We start from the raw sequence: 16388 nt of genomic DNA, 5'->3' as shown, positions 1-16388 counted from the left end.
TTTTATTCAAAGAAGAGGAAGCCTATGTACAAGTTACCTTATAGTGATAATATTTTCTCAGAATTACTGTCTCCTTTGTTTCCTGTCGAAATCAAGCAATCTCAAAAATGATTATCCATTTATTCCATAACTTTGCATTACTTTTTTCGTTCATACTTTTTGAATAGGCATTAACTCTTAAAACATGAATCAGACCATAAGGGGATATATGTCTGAGTTAGGCCATTTGGTCCATCAAGTCTGCTCCACCATTCGATTATGGTTAATATGTTTCTCAACCCTATTCTCCTTCCTGTTCCCCATAACCCTTGATCCCTGACTATCAAGAACCTATCTCAATCTATAAATTCACTCAATGACTTAGCCTCCGAAGCCTTCTGCAGCAATGAATTCCACACATTCACCACCCTCTGGCTGAAGAAATTATTGCTCATCTTAGTTGTAAACAGTCGTCCTTTCACTCTGAGGCTATCCTGTCAGGTCCTAGTCTCTCCTACTAGTGGAAACACATTCTCCACTCTTTCCAGGCCTCTCTGTATTCTGTAAGTTTCAATGAGATTCCTCACTCATCCTTCTAAACTCCATTGAGTACAGACTCAGAGTCCTCAATTGCTTCTCTTGTAACTGGCCCTTCATCTCTGGAATCCTTCTTGTAAATGTCCACTGAACACCCTCCAATAATAGCACATCTTTCTTTAGCTAGAGGGTCCAAAACTGCTCACAATATTCCAAATGCAGTCTAATCACATAGTCTCAAAAGTACACCCTTGTTCTTGAATTCTGATCTTCTCAAAATGAATGATAACAGTGCATTTGCCTTCCTAACAGATGTTTCAGGTATGACTTCCCCTTGACAAAGCCGTGCTGACTCAGCCCTATTTTATCATGCACTTCCAAATACTCTGCAATTTCATCTTTAATAATGGACTCAAAAATCTTAGCAATGACAGAGGTCAGGCTAGCTGGCTTACAATTTCCTATCTTCTGCTTTTCTCCCTTCTTAAATAGAGGTGTTAAATTAGCACCTACTCCAGTGATTCCTGAAAGATCACTCCTAGCCTCCTCAGCTATTACATTCTGAACTTTAGGATGTAGTCCATCTGGACCAGGTGATTTGTCCACCTTCACACCTTTCAGTTTTCCTAGCAACTTCACCTTAGTGATAGCCTTACACTCACCTCTGCCCCCGACTCTCAAAGTTCTGGTATGCTACTGGAATCTTCCACCATGAAGACTGATACAAAATACCTATTCAGTCCCTCTGACTTTGATACCCATTACTACTTCTCCAGCCTTATTTTCTCGCAATCTAATGCCTACTCTTGCCTCACTCTTAGCTTTTTTTCTAATACTTATTTTAAAACAGCCATAAAAATGATAAAGTGCAACATTCTTGATGTTATATTCTGCAAGGTATTTGCAATAGTTAATCCAGAAAATATTAAGATTAAAACTTGTTTAAATTACAGAGCTGGATAGTCAAAAGGAAATGGATATATTAAATTAAGATCAGATGATCACTTAAGCTTTCTTAGGTTAAACGATTACTGCTGACATCATCTAGTGCAAAACAACTAAATAATTACCTTGCAGTATTGGTAATAGTTAAAGTAATTACAAATCTATTCCCTGCTTGCAATTTAACTCTAATTTTAATAGATTAGCACAGACTGAAGCAGCGAATTAAGTTAATTATAATAGGTGAATTAATCTTTCAGAAGTTGGACTTTTTTTTCCTGCTTTGCCTGCCTATCTTCTGCAAGACTATTTAAATGAAGAGATCCCAGGATGTCACAATCATATTAGATTGCTCAATCTTTTGATTTGCTGGTATACTACTTCTTCTGACGTATTTTAATAGCTACTGGTAACCGACGCTATCTTTAGGTCAAGAAGTTCCTAGAAATGTTGTAATATTTGCTTTCCACTACAGAATATCTTTTAAAACCAATATTCTATAAGTTATGTGTTGTTCCGTGAATGTGTTAGAACTGTCAACTTTCACTTTTTGACACATTAACCCTTAAAAGAAATTGACGGTGAATCATTCAATAACACATCATATTTCATGCAATCCAGGCAGTATAAATAACATTTATTAAACTGTCAACACAATTACATTGTATTGTGAAAATTAATTCAGAAGTACATTCAAATTTAAATACGCAAACAGTATACTGCAACTTTCATAATTTCTTGCAAACCAAGCTTTACATACAGAGGAATTATATTAAACAGATCAGATTATTCTGCAAACTGCTGAAATTGAAGCTGTTCATTTCAAAATCATCAAAAACTAAACACTGATGGACTATTTTGGCCATGTCTGTCCACACATCACACGTACTCCCAGTTGGCTGTTTCTATCACTAATATTCTGTGATAATGATTCTGGTCCTGATGTAACAACCCAAATATTGAGCATTTTAATCTGACTGTGTCATATGAATTCAATGCACATAACAGTATGTATGTATCAATGGATTCCATCACAAAGTAATAGAGATGTGCACCCACGTATAAGAACACAGGTAGAGAGAGTTCTCTCTTGGCTGGGAGAATTAGGACTAAAGTAGAGCCGGTTAAATATGATGCTGCCTGCTAGAATCTAGATGGAGTGACAAAGCTGCAGCTACAGCATTAACATTTTCTCGTGGTTTCTTTCTTGTGTAAAGAGATGATGATGCAGACTGCCATTTTTGTCAACCTTGGTGTCTAAGTGTATTAAGATTATATCATGCAGTCTGTGCAAAGGAAACTGCACATCAATATATTTAACTTCTTTAGAACAAATTGCCCCAACCCAGTTCACTTCCTGCTGGATTTGGGTTGGGTTGACTGAACATTTTCTGACCCAGATTGCCAATATCAGAGATATTAATGAGTTTTAAGTGATTCTGTGGACAACCTCAGCCTTTTATTGGATGGCCTCCTCGAATGCCAATTCTATTCTCCTCATGTCTTGCTAGTATTGGTAGATGTCATCCCCAAATCTTCTGAAGTGTCTGAAGTCCTTTCCTTTTCAAGCATATCATTGTTTCCATCTATCACTGAAGTAGACATCAATGAATCTGTTGTAAGCAAAATGCAGAAATTATGAATTACTTTGTACAATGCTTTATCAGAGGACAAGTTATTTTAGAAGCATGTCTCATAAGACTGAGCAGCAACTGTCTCTAGTGCAGATTCAAGAATGGACATTTTACAGTGTCTAAGATATAATAAATAATTTAAGTAAAATTGGCATCCATATTGAAATAGCTCATCATTATAAGGAGTAAAAAATCAATTTAAAAAACAATATACATAAACAGATTTTTAAAACTTCACTTACCCAAATAATTAGCCAACCGGTCCTTTAAATATTAACGATGAAAACCATTCTGCTTTCCATTGCAGTCAGCATTTTCTCTGGTTACACAGCTCCACTTGAGATGTAATCTTCTGATCTTGACTTCACGGTACTTGCAATCATCCTATTTCTTTCAGGCCATTGAAACTATTTATTTTTGGCATCAGCATCAATAGTTCTGCAAACAATGATTCTAGCCATCTCAAGCCCAGTCATAATAATATGTGAATGATATAGGTTTTTTGTTGAGATTGTGTGGAGCATGAACACCGGCATAGACTGGTTGCAGTGAATAGTGTGTTTCCGCTCTGTAAAATTCTATGTAAGCCAAAAATGTTACATGTCATCATTGAATGTCTTTTGGATTATGGCTCACAATTTATGATCAAAAATTATGTTAGACTTTTTAAAGATCAAATGGCTCATTTTCCATTGTTAAGATGGTCAGTTTATATAATTTCAACTAACATGTCACTTAAGCCTTTGCTGACAATAAATTACTATCACAAAATAAGGAATTGCCAATTTGCATGACAATTGTACCTTAAAAAATTGCAGTAAGCACATTTTACTACTGAAAGAACCTGAATGGACATGCAGAGTGGATAGTACCCTCCATATTTTAAATAAATAGAAACAGATTCTTCAGCAGTGGCCTCAATATTTCTTCCAATTCAATTTAGTAACAAAAAAAAGTAGAATGAATGGATTGAAAGAAAAAAAGACTTAGTTAGAATCCATGTTCACTATTAGAAATTTGTAAAGGTTACTTTGGTTACCTGCTCAGGTTTTATTGATTATGCGAGTTAACAAACTTCAAACTTTCACCCAATGCATTTTATAACAGGACTGACAATAGGAAATTCTACTGTACAGTAAATGATTTCTGTCTACTTAACATGAATTACTTTTCCTACTAACCATTATTTCAATGATGAAATATTTTCAAGGTTAAGTAATGTACTGTAATCCTTTTATATAACTATTCCTTTTGTTTAAATTAAAGTAACCAATTTTCAGATCTAATTGTAGTTACTTCTTTGTTGCTAAAACTACATTTGTGATCAAGTTACAAGGCTGTTATGTAATTCCTTGAATAACTGATATGCATGGATTGTAACTTACAGGTACCCAGTTTCTATATAAAATTCCAACACCCAATCCAACGAAAGGAAAAGCGTTGTGGTCACAGTGGGTCAAGCAGCATCCATGGAGAGAAAGCACCTAGACTTGAAACATCAGCTTGTTTTCTCTCTATGAATGCGACTCACTGTGGTCTCCAGAATTTTTTGTTTTCATTCAGATTCAAGCATTTCAAGTAATCTGCTCAGAAAAGCAAAATCTTTGTTGAGGTCCAACAATATTTCATGATGAACATAACCTCAACAGGATTGTTCTGGAACGATTCCAAAAATGAACAAGGCCATCAAATAAACAACCTGAGAGTAAATTGCAACAAAAATATGACTAAGTGAGTCAAGCTGAGGAACTTGCATGCATTTCACTCCAAGGTTAATAAAACATTTAAAATTTACCACTACGATGTTAACCAAGAAATAACCTTCTAATTTGTTTCCAGGCATCTTCACTCCTATGGTATTATTCAAGTAAAATGACAATATTCAAATGAAATTTAAAAAATTCAAACAGTTCAGAACTTTGATATGTTTTCACTCTGGGTTTGGAAAACTAAGAGTCGCTTACACCATGTGATGCAGTACTAACCTTGATTTTGATTGGAGCTCTGAGGAAGGGCATTAGTAATGTTAGGTAACTCGTTGCCATAGTTTCCATCTTCCAGTGGACAGACATCCATGTCATTCCATTTCTTCAGCTGTCGGAGCCAGGACACTTTCTCGTCTGGTTTGCAGTGAGGATTTAATACAATGCACACCCACAGTGCACCTGAAAAGGAAGGAGACAATTCTCAGTGATGAGGCATTTCAATCATTGCATTGTCAAGCAATGTGCACTGTAACCTAGGAATTGAAACATTGAGGAATGTGTCCCCATCAGCAGAGAATAGAAGGATGAAGTACAATATCAAGGATAATAACAAAACATGAATAAAAAAACTGCTCAGAAACAAAGCACTTATTCTTCCATACTGTCATCTCCAGAAATCTCCATGCAATGATGGTAAATTTTCTATGACAAATTTCTGTATTCTTTAGTTTCACATTCTAGGCTGACAAATCCTTTTTTTTTGCCACATTTAGCATTTCAGACTAAAACCTCAGGACAACCTGTGTTGCACAGAAGACAATTTTTAACCTTGTGTGCATTATTACCATTGTTGTCAGTTCCAAGTCTTCATCTTTTATCTCATTAGGAACATAGCCTTTGTAAATGACCTCCAAAGGCTTTTATCAAAATTTATAGAATTTTACAGTACATAAGGCATTCGACCTGGCTCCCAGAGCAGATCCTCAGATAGTCCCATTCTTCAGCTCTATCTCTGTAGCTCTGTAAATTCATAATTTTCAATTATATATCCAGCTCTCTTTAGAAACCTCCAAAAAGATCCACTTTCACCACTCTCCCACTCAGCACATTCCAAATCCTAACAACTCTAAGTGAAGAGATATCTCCTCCCCTCACTCCTAGCTCTCTTGTTGACAATCTTGAAATTGTGACTCCTGGTCTCGATATACCAATTAGTGGAAACGGACATCCTTCTTTTCCCTGTCAAAATTGTTCAGGTTTTTGAACACCTCCATAAAAGTCACCTCCTATTCTTCTTGGCTCCAAGGAGAATAAGCCTAATTTCTCTCTTTCTTTCCTGTATGTAAAATCCTTTATTCCCTGTATCATTTGAGTAAATCTCATTTGTACTCCCTCCAAGGCTCACCCTTCCTTTAGTAAGATGCACAGAACTAATGCCGTACTCCAAATGTGGTCTGACCGATGATTTCTAAATGTCTAGCATCACTTCCTTGCTTTAATACTCTATAAGCCCAAGGATGCTATAAACCTTCCAGCAACTGTTTCAACTTGTCTGGTCACCTTCAGAGAATTGCGCATATAATTCAAAGAAGAATAGAATCTCTACAGTGTGGAAACAGGCCCTTCGGCCCAACAAGTCCGCACAGACCCTCCGAAGAGTAACCCATCTAGACCCATTCCCCTACCCTATTACTCTGCATTTATCCCTGAATAATGCACCTAACCTACGCTATGGGCAATATGGCATGACAAATTCATGTAACCTGCGCATCTTTGGATTCTGGGAGGAAAGCAGAGCACCGGGAGGAAACTCACACGGACACGGGGAGAATGTGCAAACTCCACACAGACAGTCGCCCGTGGCTGGAATCAAACCTGGGCCCCTGGCAATGTGAGGCAACAATGCAAACCACTGAGCCACCATGCTGCCCGTACTCCCCTCAAAGTAGTACCACTGAGCCTTTTGTACTGTCCTCTACCAAAATATATTACCTCACATTTTTCTGCATTGAAATTCATCTTCCAGGAGTCTGCCAACTTATCAATGTCCCTCTGAACATAGAACATAGAAAGATACAGCGCAGTACAGGCCCTTCGGCCCTCGATGTTGCGCCGACCGAATCCTACCTAACCTACACTAGCCCAATAACTTCCAAATGCCTATCCAATGCCCGCTTAAATGACCATAAAGAAGGAGAGTTCACCACTGCTACTGGCAGGGCATTCCATGAACTCACAACCCGCTGTGTAAAGAATCTACCCCTAACATCTGTCCTATACCTACCACCCCTTAATTTAAAGCTGTGTCCCCTAGTAACACCTGACTCCATTAGCGGTAAAAGGTTCTCAGTGTCGACCCTATCTAAACCCCTAATCATCTTATACACCTCTATCAAATCTCCCCTAAACCTTCTCTTCTCCAATGAGAACAGCCCCAAGTGCCTCAGCCTTTCCTCATAAGATTTTCCTACCATTCCAGGCAACATCCTGGTAAACCACCTCTGCACTCGTTCCAATGCCTCCACATCCTTCCTATAGTATGGCGACCAAAACTGCACACAATACTCCAGATGAGGCCGCACCAGAGTCTTATACAGTTGCAACATGACCTCAGGACTCCGGAACTCAATTCCTCTACCAATAAAGCCCAGTACACCATATGCCTTCCTCACAGCACTATTTACCTGGGTGGCAACTTTCAGAGATCTGTGTACATGGACACCAAGATCCCTCTGCTCATCCACACTACCAAGTAGCCTACCATTAGCCCAGTAATCCATCTTCTTGTTACTCCTACCAAAGTGAATGACTTCACACTTAGCTACATTGAATTCCATTTGCCACATTTCTGCCCAGCTCTGCAACTTATCTATATCCCGCTGTAACCTACCACTTCCTTCCTCACTATCCACAACTCCACTGACTTTTGTGCTCAGCATCATCATCACAATTCACTATTCTCCCTGGCTTAGCATCACCTGAATATTTAGAGATTTTTCCCATCGGCAAATTGTTTATATAAATTGTGATCAGCTTACCTGCTTGTTCTTTATGGGCCCAAACCCATTCTTCATGAATCTCTTACTATTAATATGTTTGAAGAACATTTTGCTATTTGTTTTAGTGCAGCGTACCATACTTTCCTCATGCTTCCACACAGCCTTCCTTATGTCAGCCTTAGCCTCTGTCCTGCATTTGAGACACTTCCTGATTTCAATTGCTGTTATTCATCTAGTTTCCTTTGCAGTTTCATTGTAAATGTGAGTATCATGTACTAATATTTTGTAAATCTTATACAAACTATCAGATCACTTACAGTCAGATCACTTTTTTCCAATAGGTCTATCAAAATTTGAGCTTAAAACACGATTTGATGTAGTACAAATCGAGGACTTTGAGCCATAAGTTTCAGACGTTCACTTCTACTCTATTACCTTGTTACATACTTCACTTGTGTCATGGCTTTAAGCTTTGATGCTGTTTTCTAATTCAAGGATCTGCCTTTTGTTAGTGGGATTCTTGATGTAGAAGGTTGACTGATTTTGGTGTTGGTCAATTTCTTAGTTGATTAAATTCTCCCTGGTACTTGGTGTAGATCAAGTAGCATACTGAATGTTTCAGTTTACTTATATCTGTCCATTTTCACCAATATATGAACATAGGAAATGTTAATATCATGATACTCCCAGTTGTAGGTGTCGGTTAATAAAAAGTTTGCTGCATTCTGTTCTTTGGTTATTCCTCCAGACTAAACAACTTTATATTTTCTCACATTATATAGAGGAATCTTGAATGTCCGAATATCGGATTATCTGAAGGTGATCTCAGGATCCTGATAGAAACATTATGTCAAAGAGCTGTTTCAACCCTGATCGTATCTTTTGTTTACAGGTACAATGATTAAAAACGAACTTGGTTCACTGAAATGCTGCTGAGAACAGTCCTGGACAGTCCAGGCACCGTCTCTAAATGACTGACCTCCTGCCTTCTCTCTCCTCCACCCCCACACTTTCCCTGGAGTTCTACATAGAGGTGAACCCTAAAGCCTGCTTCCCCAGATAATCTCACCAACATTGCCCTGTACAGGGGAGAGGTGGAACCTGGCAAAATGTTGCAGTAAAAAGTTGTGTGTTTGTGCGTGCTATTTGGAGATTTACCCACAAAGGTGGCGCAGCAGCAGTCTGCTGTTCCGGGGGGGGGGGCATGAACGGGGGACAGACGGTGGATGGGGTGGACTGGGGTGCGAGGATGGAGTTGGGTTGGGAGCAGATGATGTTGGGGGCGCGGGCGGGGGGCAGGGTTGGGGCACATGGGGGCCAGGGTGGGGGTGGATGGGGTTGTGGGGGCACAGTTGGGGGGGCAGGTGGGATTGGGGGGGCAGGAAGGGACAGACAAAGTTGGGGGGCATGCAAGGGGTGGGGATGGGGTTGGGGGAGGCGGGTATTGTGTTGCGACTCATGCACGATGTGCTGCTGCCTAGTCTCCAGAACGGGGAGCTGACTTCACAGAAAACTCCAAGTCCCAGAGGAAATCAATTAACCGAATAATGAATTATCCGAAAGAAATTGTGCCCGCCCATAATCAAGGTTCCTCTGTACTCGTGATTTGGAAATGCTGGTGTTGGACTGGGGTGTACAAAGTTAAAAATCACACAACACCAGGTTATAGTCCAACAGATTTAATTGGAAGCACTAGCTTTCAGAGTGCCACTCCTTCATCAGGTGGTTGACAACCTCTGTACTCCATTCGTTAAATTTTTGCACACCTAATTAGCCTATCAATATCTCTCTACAAACTGTATCCCTCTCAAAACTTGCCTTACTAGCTATTTTTGTGTCATTGGCAAATTTAGTTACAGTACATTTGCTTCCTCCATGTCATTAATATGTGTTGTAAATAGTTGCATTCCCAGCACTGATCCCTGCAGAATTCCACTGGACAGACACCACCAACCTCTTGTTTTATTGAGTCAGAGAATTTGGGTAGAGTTTCTAAAATCAGCATTTTATGTTCACATGTCATAATGGGCAGAACAGCAAAAGTTTCCTATTCTCACTTCCAATCTCACTCTCTAAGGTTTACATAAGAAGAAAAAAGGGCTACAGCTGATATTTAATCAAAGCACATCTTTAGCTCTCTCACACTCATATTGGCGCTGCTTTTTTTCTGAATAAATGAATTTTGGTAAATGAAGCTTTAATGACTAGCCCGCCAGTATTGGTTAAGTCAGCAGAGACCCAGGACAGATCCTGAGCTTTTTCCTCCTTTATAAAATTAAGGGCTACAACATACATCACACGAAGCCATAACAGGGGCACCAACAATTAAATTGTCCTCATGACATTCAATGATCAACATTTGGTAGTGAAATGTCAATTTGCGAGTGCAAAGCATATCCAGATGTTCAGAAAGCAAATAATGTGCTGCTTTTGGAAATAAAATTCCATCGATATCTGCTGAAATTTTGGGTGATAATCTAAATTATTGTGTAAGGTGTTTATAAACAATGGAAAGTTGGAAGGGGACACAAAAAAGGAAGGACGCAAAAAGAATTATGTAAGTAATGGAAACTGAAAACTAAACTTTTCATTTCATTTTTAATGTTGATCTCAAAAGCTGCTATCAGTACATTTTGATTTAATTCACAAAGCAGATGATCAATGCTTTGCAATTCAATGGAAGATTTATTACAGAATAGTTAATTAGGCATTTTTATAATTTATAAATATTTGTCAACAGATACTCAGAAGCATATTACAATGTTTAAGAACATTAAAGATATATAGTGTGAACCTCAAAGACACACTATAATTAAAGAAGGGGATATTAAATATGAAATAATTATTTCCTTTCAAAATAAAGTCTATCAATATATCCCTTGATGGAAGGACTACTCCCCTTAATTTGGAGGTCACCATTCGAGGCTAGTGCAATGTTGCAATTGTGAGAATTACATAGTATGGTGCTGTACAGCAATGTGTCCACCTCCTTGACTGACCTGCTGACAATCACGACTTGCTGCCTGGTTTTTTGTGTGCACACTAAAAGGGAAATCAGGATAGAAATACTGAGCTTTTAAGTCCTGGTTGAGGGGACAAAGAGCTAAAAGGCAAGGCAGATATGCTTTGTGCATTCAGAATAGACACAGTATGACAGAATACCAAAATAGAAAGTGAAGATCCCAGAGATGCAAAATACCAAAGAACTGTGGATGCTGGAAATCAGAAATTACTGGTAAAAACTCAGCTACTCCGGCAGAATCTGTGGAGAGAAAGCACAATTATCATTTCCGGTCCTTTGACCTTTCTTCAGAACAGATGCATCCCAGAGATGAATCCTGCTCCAATCCATGGAAGGGGCACATGTCCCTGCGCACAAAGTGTCCTGGCATTACAATGAAAAGTGCTGGTGTGCTCCCAAGTGTAGCAACGAAGTGCAGAACCAGTGCAATGATGTTGCGATGGGGCTGCTTTGTGTTGGATACCAAGGCCCACGAACAAGGGATGTGACTGGTTCCTGCCAGTGGAGTGTGCCCTGTGATGTTGCTGCTTGGAAGAGGTCTGGAGCAGCAAGTCGTGAGCTGGAGTCCCGTGGTATCACTCGGACTTTCATGTTGGGATTTGTCACTGTCTAGTTTCTCGCAAGGTTTCTATTCAGTCTGAGAAAGATTGGAAAATTGTGTAATAATGAGGTAAGATTAATTAATTATAAGATGTTAATGCATGCTAATTCACATAAAAAGTTCTCTTGCTGCTCATTAGAACATAGAATCCCTAAGTTCAGATAACAGGCTATTTGGTCCATTGAGTTTATATTGAGCCTTCGAAGAGCATCCCATCCATTCTATCCCTGTAACCCCACATTTTCCATGGCTAATCAATCTAGCCTGGTCACGATGGACCAATTTAGCAAAGCTAACAGACCTAATCTACACATCTTTGGACTGTGAAAGGAAACTGGAGAACCCAGTGGGGACCTATGGGGAGAACATGCAAACTCCATACAGACAGACAGTCATCCAAAGCTGGAATTGAACCTGGGTCCCTGGTGCTGTGAGGCAGAAGTGCCCATCAATCTGCCATCATGGCATCCCTGCACTAGTGAGAATCTCATCTGACTTTTCAACAACTTTGATCAAAAATGGATATTTTGCTCTTGATGTTGAAAAGTTCCTTACTGGCCACTTCACATGATATTTCCAACTTTCTCACATGGCCTAGGCCGTTCAGGAGTGGGAAGATTCCATTGATGGAATTTATAGCGCTATGCAGAGAGAGTCCATAGTGCTATAATGAATTATACAGTGCAAATGTACTGGGGAAGCATAGTGCCAATGTCACTGTGCTACTAATCCAGTGCAGCAGGATAATCTTCTGGGGACATAGGTTCAAATCCACCCATGACAGATCATACAGTGATGTAGCCATTGTCAACTGTCATTAACACCCACCCAGTTTACATAGGTCATTTAGGAAAGAAAATCTGGCTGCAGGTGACTCCAGAACCACTAATGTGATTGACTCTTAACTGAAATTGCTTGGAGAGCCAAGTCAATCCAATTGGAGATTGGCAACAAATGCCAAACTTGACAGGAATGCTCATACCTCATACACAAAAAAAAAGTCATTGAACCATGAACACCACCAAAATTAATATTTATCAAGTACATTTAACATAATGGAATGTTATGAATTGCTTAACAGTAGCATTACTAAAATACTCCAACACGTGAGAACAGAATAGATCAGCTGAACAAGAATTTGACTAAAGACATTAGTTTTAAGGAGCACCTTATGGGATAGTGGTAAGAGGGATAAGGAGGCTACTACAGAACTTGGAGCCTTGACACCAAAGACAATACCGAACAACTCAGATGGCCTCCTTCTTCAAAGACTGCAATTTTCCCCAGATGTGATCGATGATGCTCTCCACCGCATCTCCTCCACTTCCCAGCTCCTCTGCCCTTGAGCCCCGCCCCTCCAATCACCACCAGGACAGAACCCCACTGGTCCTCACCTACCACCCCACCAACCTCCATATATATTGTATCATCCGTCGTCATTTCCGCCACCTCCAAATGGACCCCACCACCAGGGATATATTTCCCTCCCCTCCTCTATCAGTGTTCCGAAAAGACCACTCCCTCCGTGACTCCCTCGTCAGGTCCACAGCCCCCACCAACCCAACCTCCACTCCCAGCACCTTCCCCTGCAACCGCAAGAAATACAAAACTTGCATCCATACCTCCCCCCTTACTTCCTTCCAAGGCCCCAAGGGATCCTTCCATATCTGCCACAAATTCACCTGTACCTCCACACACATCATTTACTGTATCCGCTGCACCGATGTGGCCTCCTCTATATTGGGGAGACAGGCCGCCTACTTGCGGAACGTTTCGGAGAACACCTCTGGGACACCCAGACCAACCAACCCAACCACCCTGTGGCTCAAAACTTCAACTCCCCCTCCCACTCCACCAAGGACATGCAGATCCTTGGACTCCTCCATCGCCAGACCATAGCAACACAATGGCTGGAGGAAGAGCGCCTCATCTTCCGCCTAGGAACCCTCCAACCACAAGGGATGAACTCAGATTTCTCCAATTTCCTCATTTCCCCTCCCCCCACCTTGTCTCAGTCCCAAACCTCGAACTCAACACCACCTTCCTAACCTGCAATCTTCCTGACCTCTCCGCCCCCACCCCCACTACGGCTATCACCCTCACCTTAACCTCCTTCCACCTATCGCATTTCCAATGCCCCTCCCCCAAGTCCCTCCTCCCTACCTTTTATCTTAGCCTGCTTGGCATACTTTCCTCATTCCCGAAGAAGGGTTCATGACCGAAACGTCGATTCTCCTGCTCCTTGGATGCTGCCTGATTTGCTGCACTTTTCCAGCAACATATTTTCAGCTCCAATGGCACACCAACCAATTCTGGGTTAGTAAACTTAGATATGCACAAGAGGTCAGAACTAAAAAAATGCAAATGTTTGAAGGCTTTAGGGACTGGAGGAGATTATGAAGACAAAGAGGCAAGGCCATGAAGGGTTCGAAGTCAATGATAAGAATTTTAAACTAAAGACATTACTTAACAGATAATGTAGGTCAGCAATCACAGATGAAAGGGAATGAGACTTGTTGCAAGATAAAGCACAGGTGGTTTGTGGAGGGTGAAATATGGGATACCAACTTGGGTGTGTGGGAATAATCCAGGCAACACAGGAATCAATGAATGAGGGTTTCAGAAGATTAGCTGAGACAGAAGTTAAGGAGACGAAAATGGGTGGTTGTAGATATGGCACAGATGAGGTTAGAAGCTTATCTCTGGAACCAGGTGACAGCAGTCCCAACCAGTTGAGAACAGTACAGAGACATTAGATGGAGTGAGTGGTCAACAATGTCAAAGGCTGCTAACAGAGAAGGATAGATAAAAACAAGGGCTCCAGATGCTGGAAACCAGATTCTAGATTAGAGTGGTGCTGGAAAAGCACAGCAGTTCAGGCAGCATCCGAGGAGCAGGAAAATCGACATTTTGGGCAAAAGCCCTTCAACAGGAATAGAGGCAAGATGCCTGCAGGGTGGAGAGATAACTGAGAGGGTGGGAGTGGGGAGAAAGTAGCATAGATTACAATAGGTGAATGGGGGTGGGGATGGAGGTGATAGGTCAGAGAGGAGGGTGGAGTAGATAGGTGGAAAGGAAGATAGGCAGGTAGGACAAGTCATGGGGACAGTGCTGAGCTGGAAGTCTGGAGCTGGGGTAAGATGGGGGGGGGAGAAGAAATGAGGAAACTGGTGAAATCCATTTGATGCCCTGAGGTTGAAGTGGTCCGAGGTGGATGATGAGGCGTTCTTCCTCTAGGCGTCGGGTGGTGAGGGGGTGGCAGTGGAGGAGGCCCAGGACCTCCATGTCCTCGGCTGAGTGGAAGGGGGAGTTAAAATGTTGGGCCACAGGGTGGTGTGGTTGATTGGTGCGGGCGTCCCAGAGATGCTCCCTAAAGCGCTCTGCTAGGAGGTGTCCAATCTCCCTAATGTTGAGAAGACCGCATTGGGAGCAACGGATACAATAAATGATATTGATGGATGTGGAAGGCTCCTTTGGGGCCTTGGATGGAGGTGAGGGAGGAGGTGTGGGCACAGGTTTTGCAATTCCTGTGGTGGCAGGGGAAGGTGCCAGGATGGGAGGGTTGTTGGGGGGCATGGACCTCACCAGGTAGTCACGGAGGGAATGGTCTTTGTGGAAGGCGGAAGGGGTGGGGAGGGAAATATATCCCTGATGGTGGAGTCCGTTTGGAGGTGGCAGAAATGTCATTAGATGATTTGGTTTACGTGAAGGTTGGTAGGGTGGAAGGTGAGCACTAGGGGGGTTCTGTCCTTGTTACGGTTGGAGGGGTGGGGTCTGAGGGCAGACGTGCGGGATGTAGACAAGATGCGTTGGAGGGCATCTTTGACCACGTGGGAAGGGAAATTGCAGTATCTAAAGAAGGAGGCCATCTGGTGTGTTCTGTGGTGGAACCGGTCCTCCTGGGAGCAGATTCGGCAGAGGCGGAGGAATTGAGAATACGGGATGGCATTTTTGCAGGAGGTAGACAGAAGACAGAGAAGGATAAGCAGGTAGTAGTTAACTTTGTCACAGTCAATGGGATACCACATGGACTCTGATAAGACCTGCTTTGGCATTGTGCTAGACCAGAAACTTGATCGAAAGGGTTCATACATGGATTCCAAAGAAGATGGGAATGGATTTGGGAAACGGCAACGCATTCAAAAATAAGCTATATAACTTAAAGATTGGTGTCAGATCTCAGAACAATCAAAATACAACCATGTTGGGGTGGGGGGAGATGGGATTCAAAATGGCGGCGATCTGAAAAGATCAGCCTTGCTGAGCCCTGCACCCCAACCCAAGGTAGTAATTTTTTTTACCCCCCACCTTACTTTTTTTGTAAAAAAGTATTGTTAAATGGTAAAGTAACCATTTAAATCCTTCCGAGTGTGTGAGAATGACTAAGGGGAAGCAAACAGCCGAGTCTCAACACTCTGGACACTTGAAAACAGTGGGACGGCCCAAGACTAACTGGGAAAGCAGCTGCAGCCCCCTCTGCAGCTGTGAAAGAAATACCTTCACAGCAGAACATCGTGGAGGAACTTGGAACAATCCAACACCTAAGCCAGGAGATGAGGGAAGAGACTCGTAATCAACTGAAGCCAATCTCAACCAGGCTGCAAAAGCATGAGGAGGAGTTGGGGAACGAGTTGAAGAGGTTGATCAGTGGACCGCAGTGTCGAAGACCGAGGTTCAGTCCTCAGCAGGGCGGATCCAGGCCGTTGAGAAACAGGTTCAGGCCCTGACTGAGCAAGTCGATGACCTGGAAAATAGAGGGAGGAGGAAAAATATCTGGGTTGTTGGTCTGCCAGAGGGAGTAGAAGGTGGGTAGCCAGCAAGTCTTTTTGAAGACTGGTTGCCACAATTTCTTGGCTGGGATGCCAAGGCCGAACGGGTAAAGATTGACGGAGCTCACCGGGTTGTGGTGCGTTGATCCGGTCAGCATCAGCGCCCCTGCCCAGTTCTGATATGATTTCAATGCTACAT

The 16388-nt window shown here is 41.8% G+C and overlaps 1 protein-coding gene across 1 annotated transcript in view; it reads right to left on the bottom strand.

Moving 5' to 3' along the window:
* zswim5 (zinc finger, SWIM-type containing 5) overlaps nucleotides 1-16388 on the bottom strand; it is a 268233-nt gene that overhangs the window by 43742 nt on the left and 208103 nt on the right. Inside the window, exon 5 of the mRNA XM_060830519.1 lies at nucleotides 5078-5257. Within this exon, the coding sequence (XP_060686502.1) occupies nucleotides 5078-5257 (180 nt within the window). The remainder of the gene's footprint in view (nucleotides 1-5077; nucleotides 5258-16388) is intronic.

This window comes from Hemiscyllium ocellatum, chromosome 9, assembly GCF_020745735.1.
Source record: "Hemiscyllium ocellatum isolate sHemOce1 chromosome 9, sHemOce1.pat.X.cur, whole genome shotgun sequence".
Lineage (NCBI taxonomy): Eukaryota > Metazoa > Chordata > Chondrichthyes > Orectolobiformes > Hemiscylliidae > Hemiscyllium > Hemiscyllium ocellatum.
This window is presented reverse-complemented; position numbering and strand designations above follow the sequence as displayed.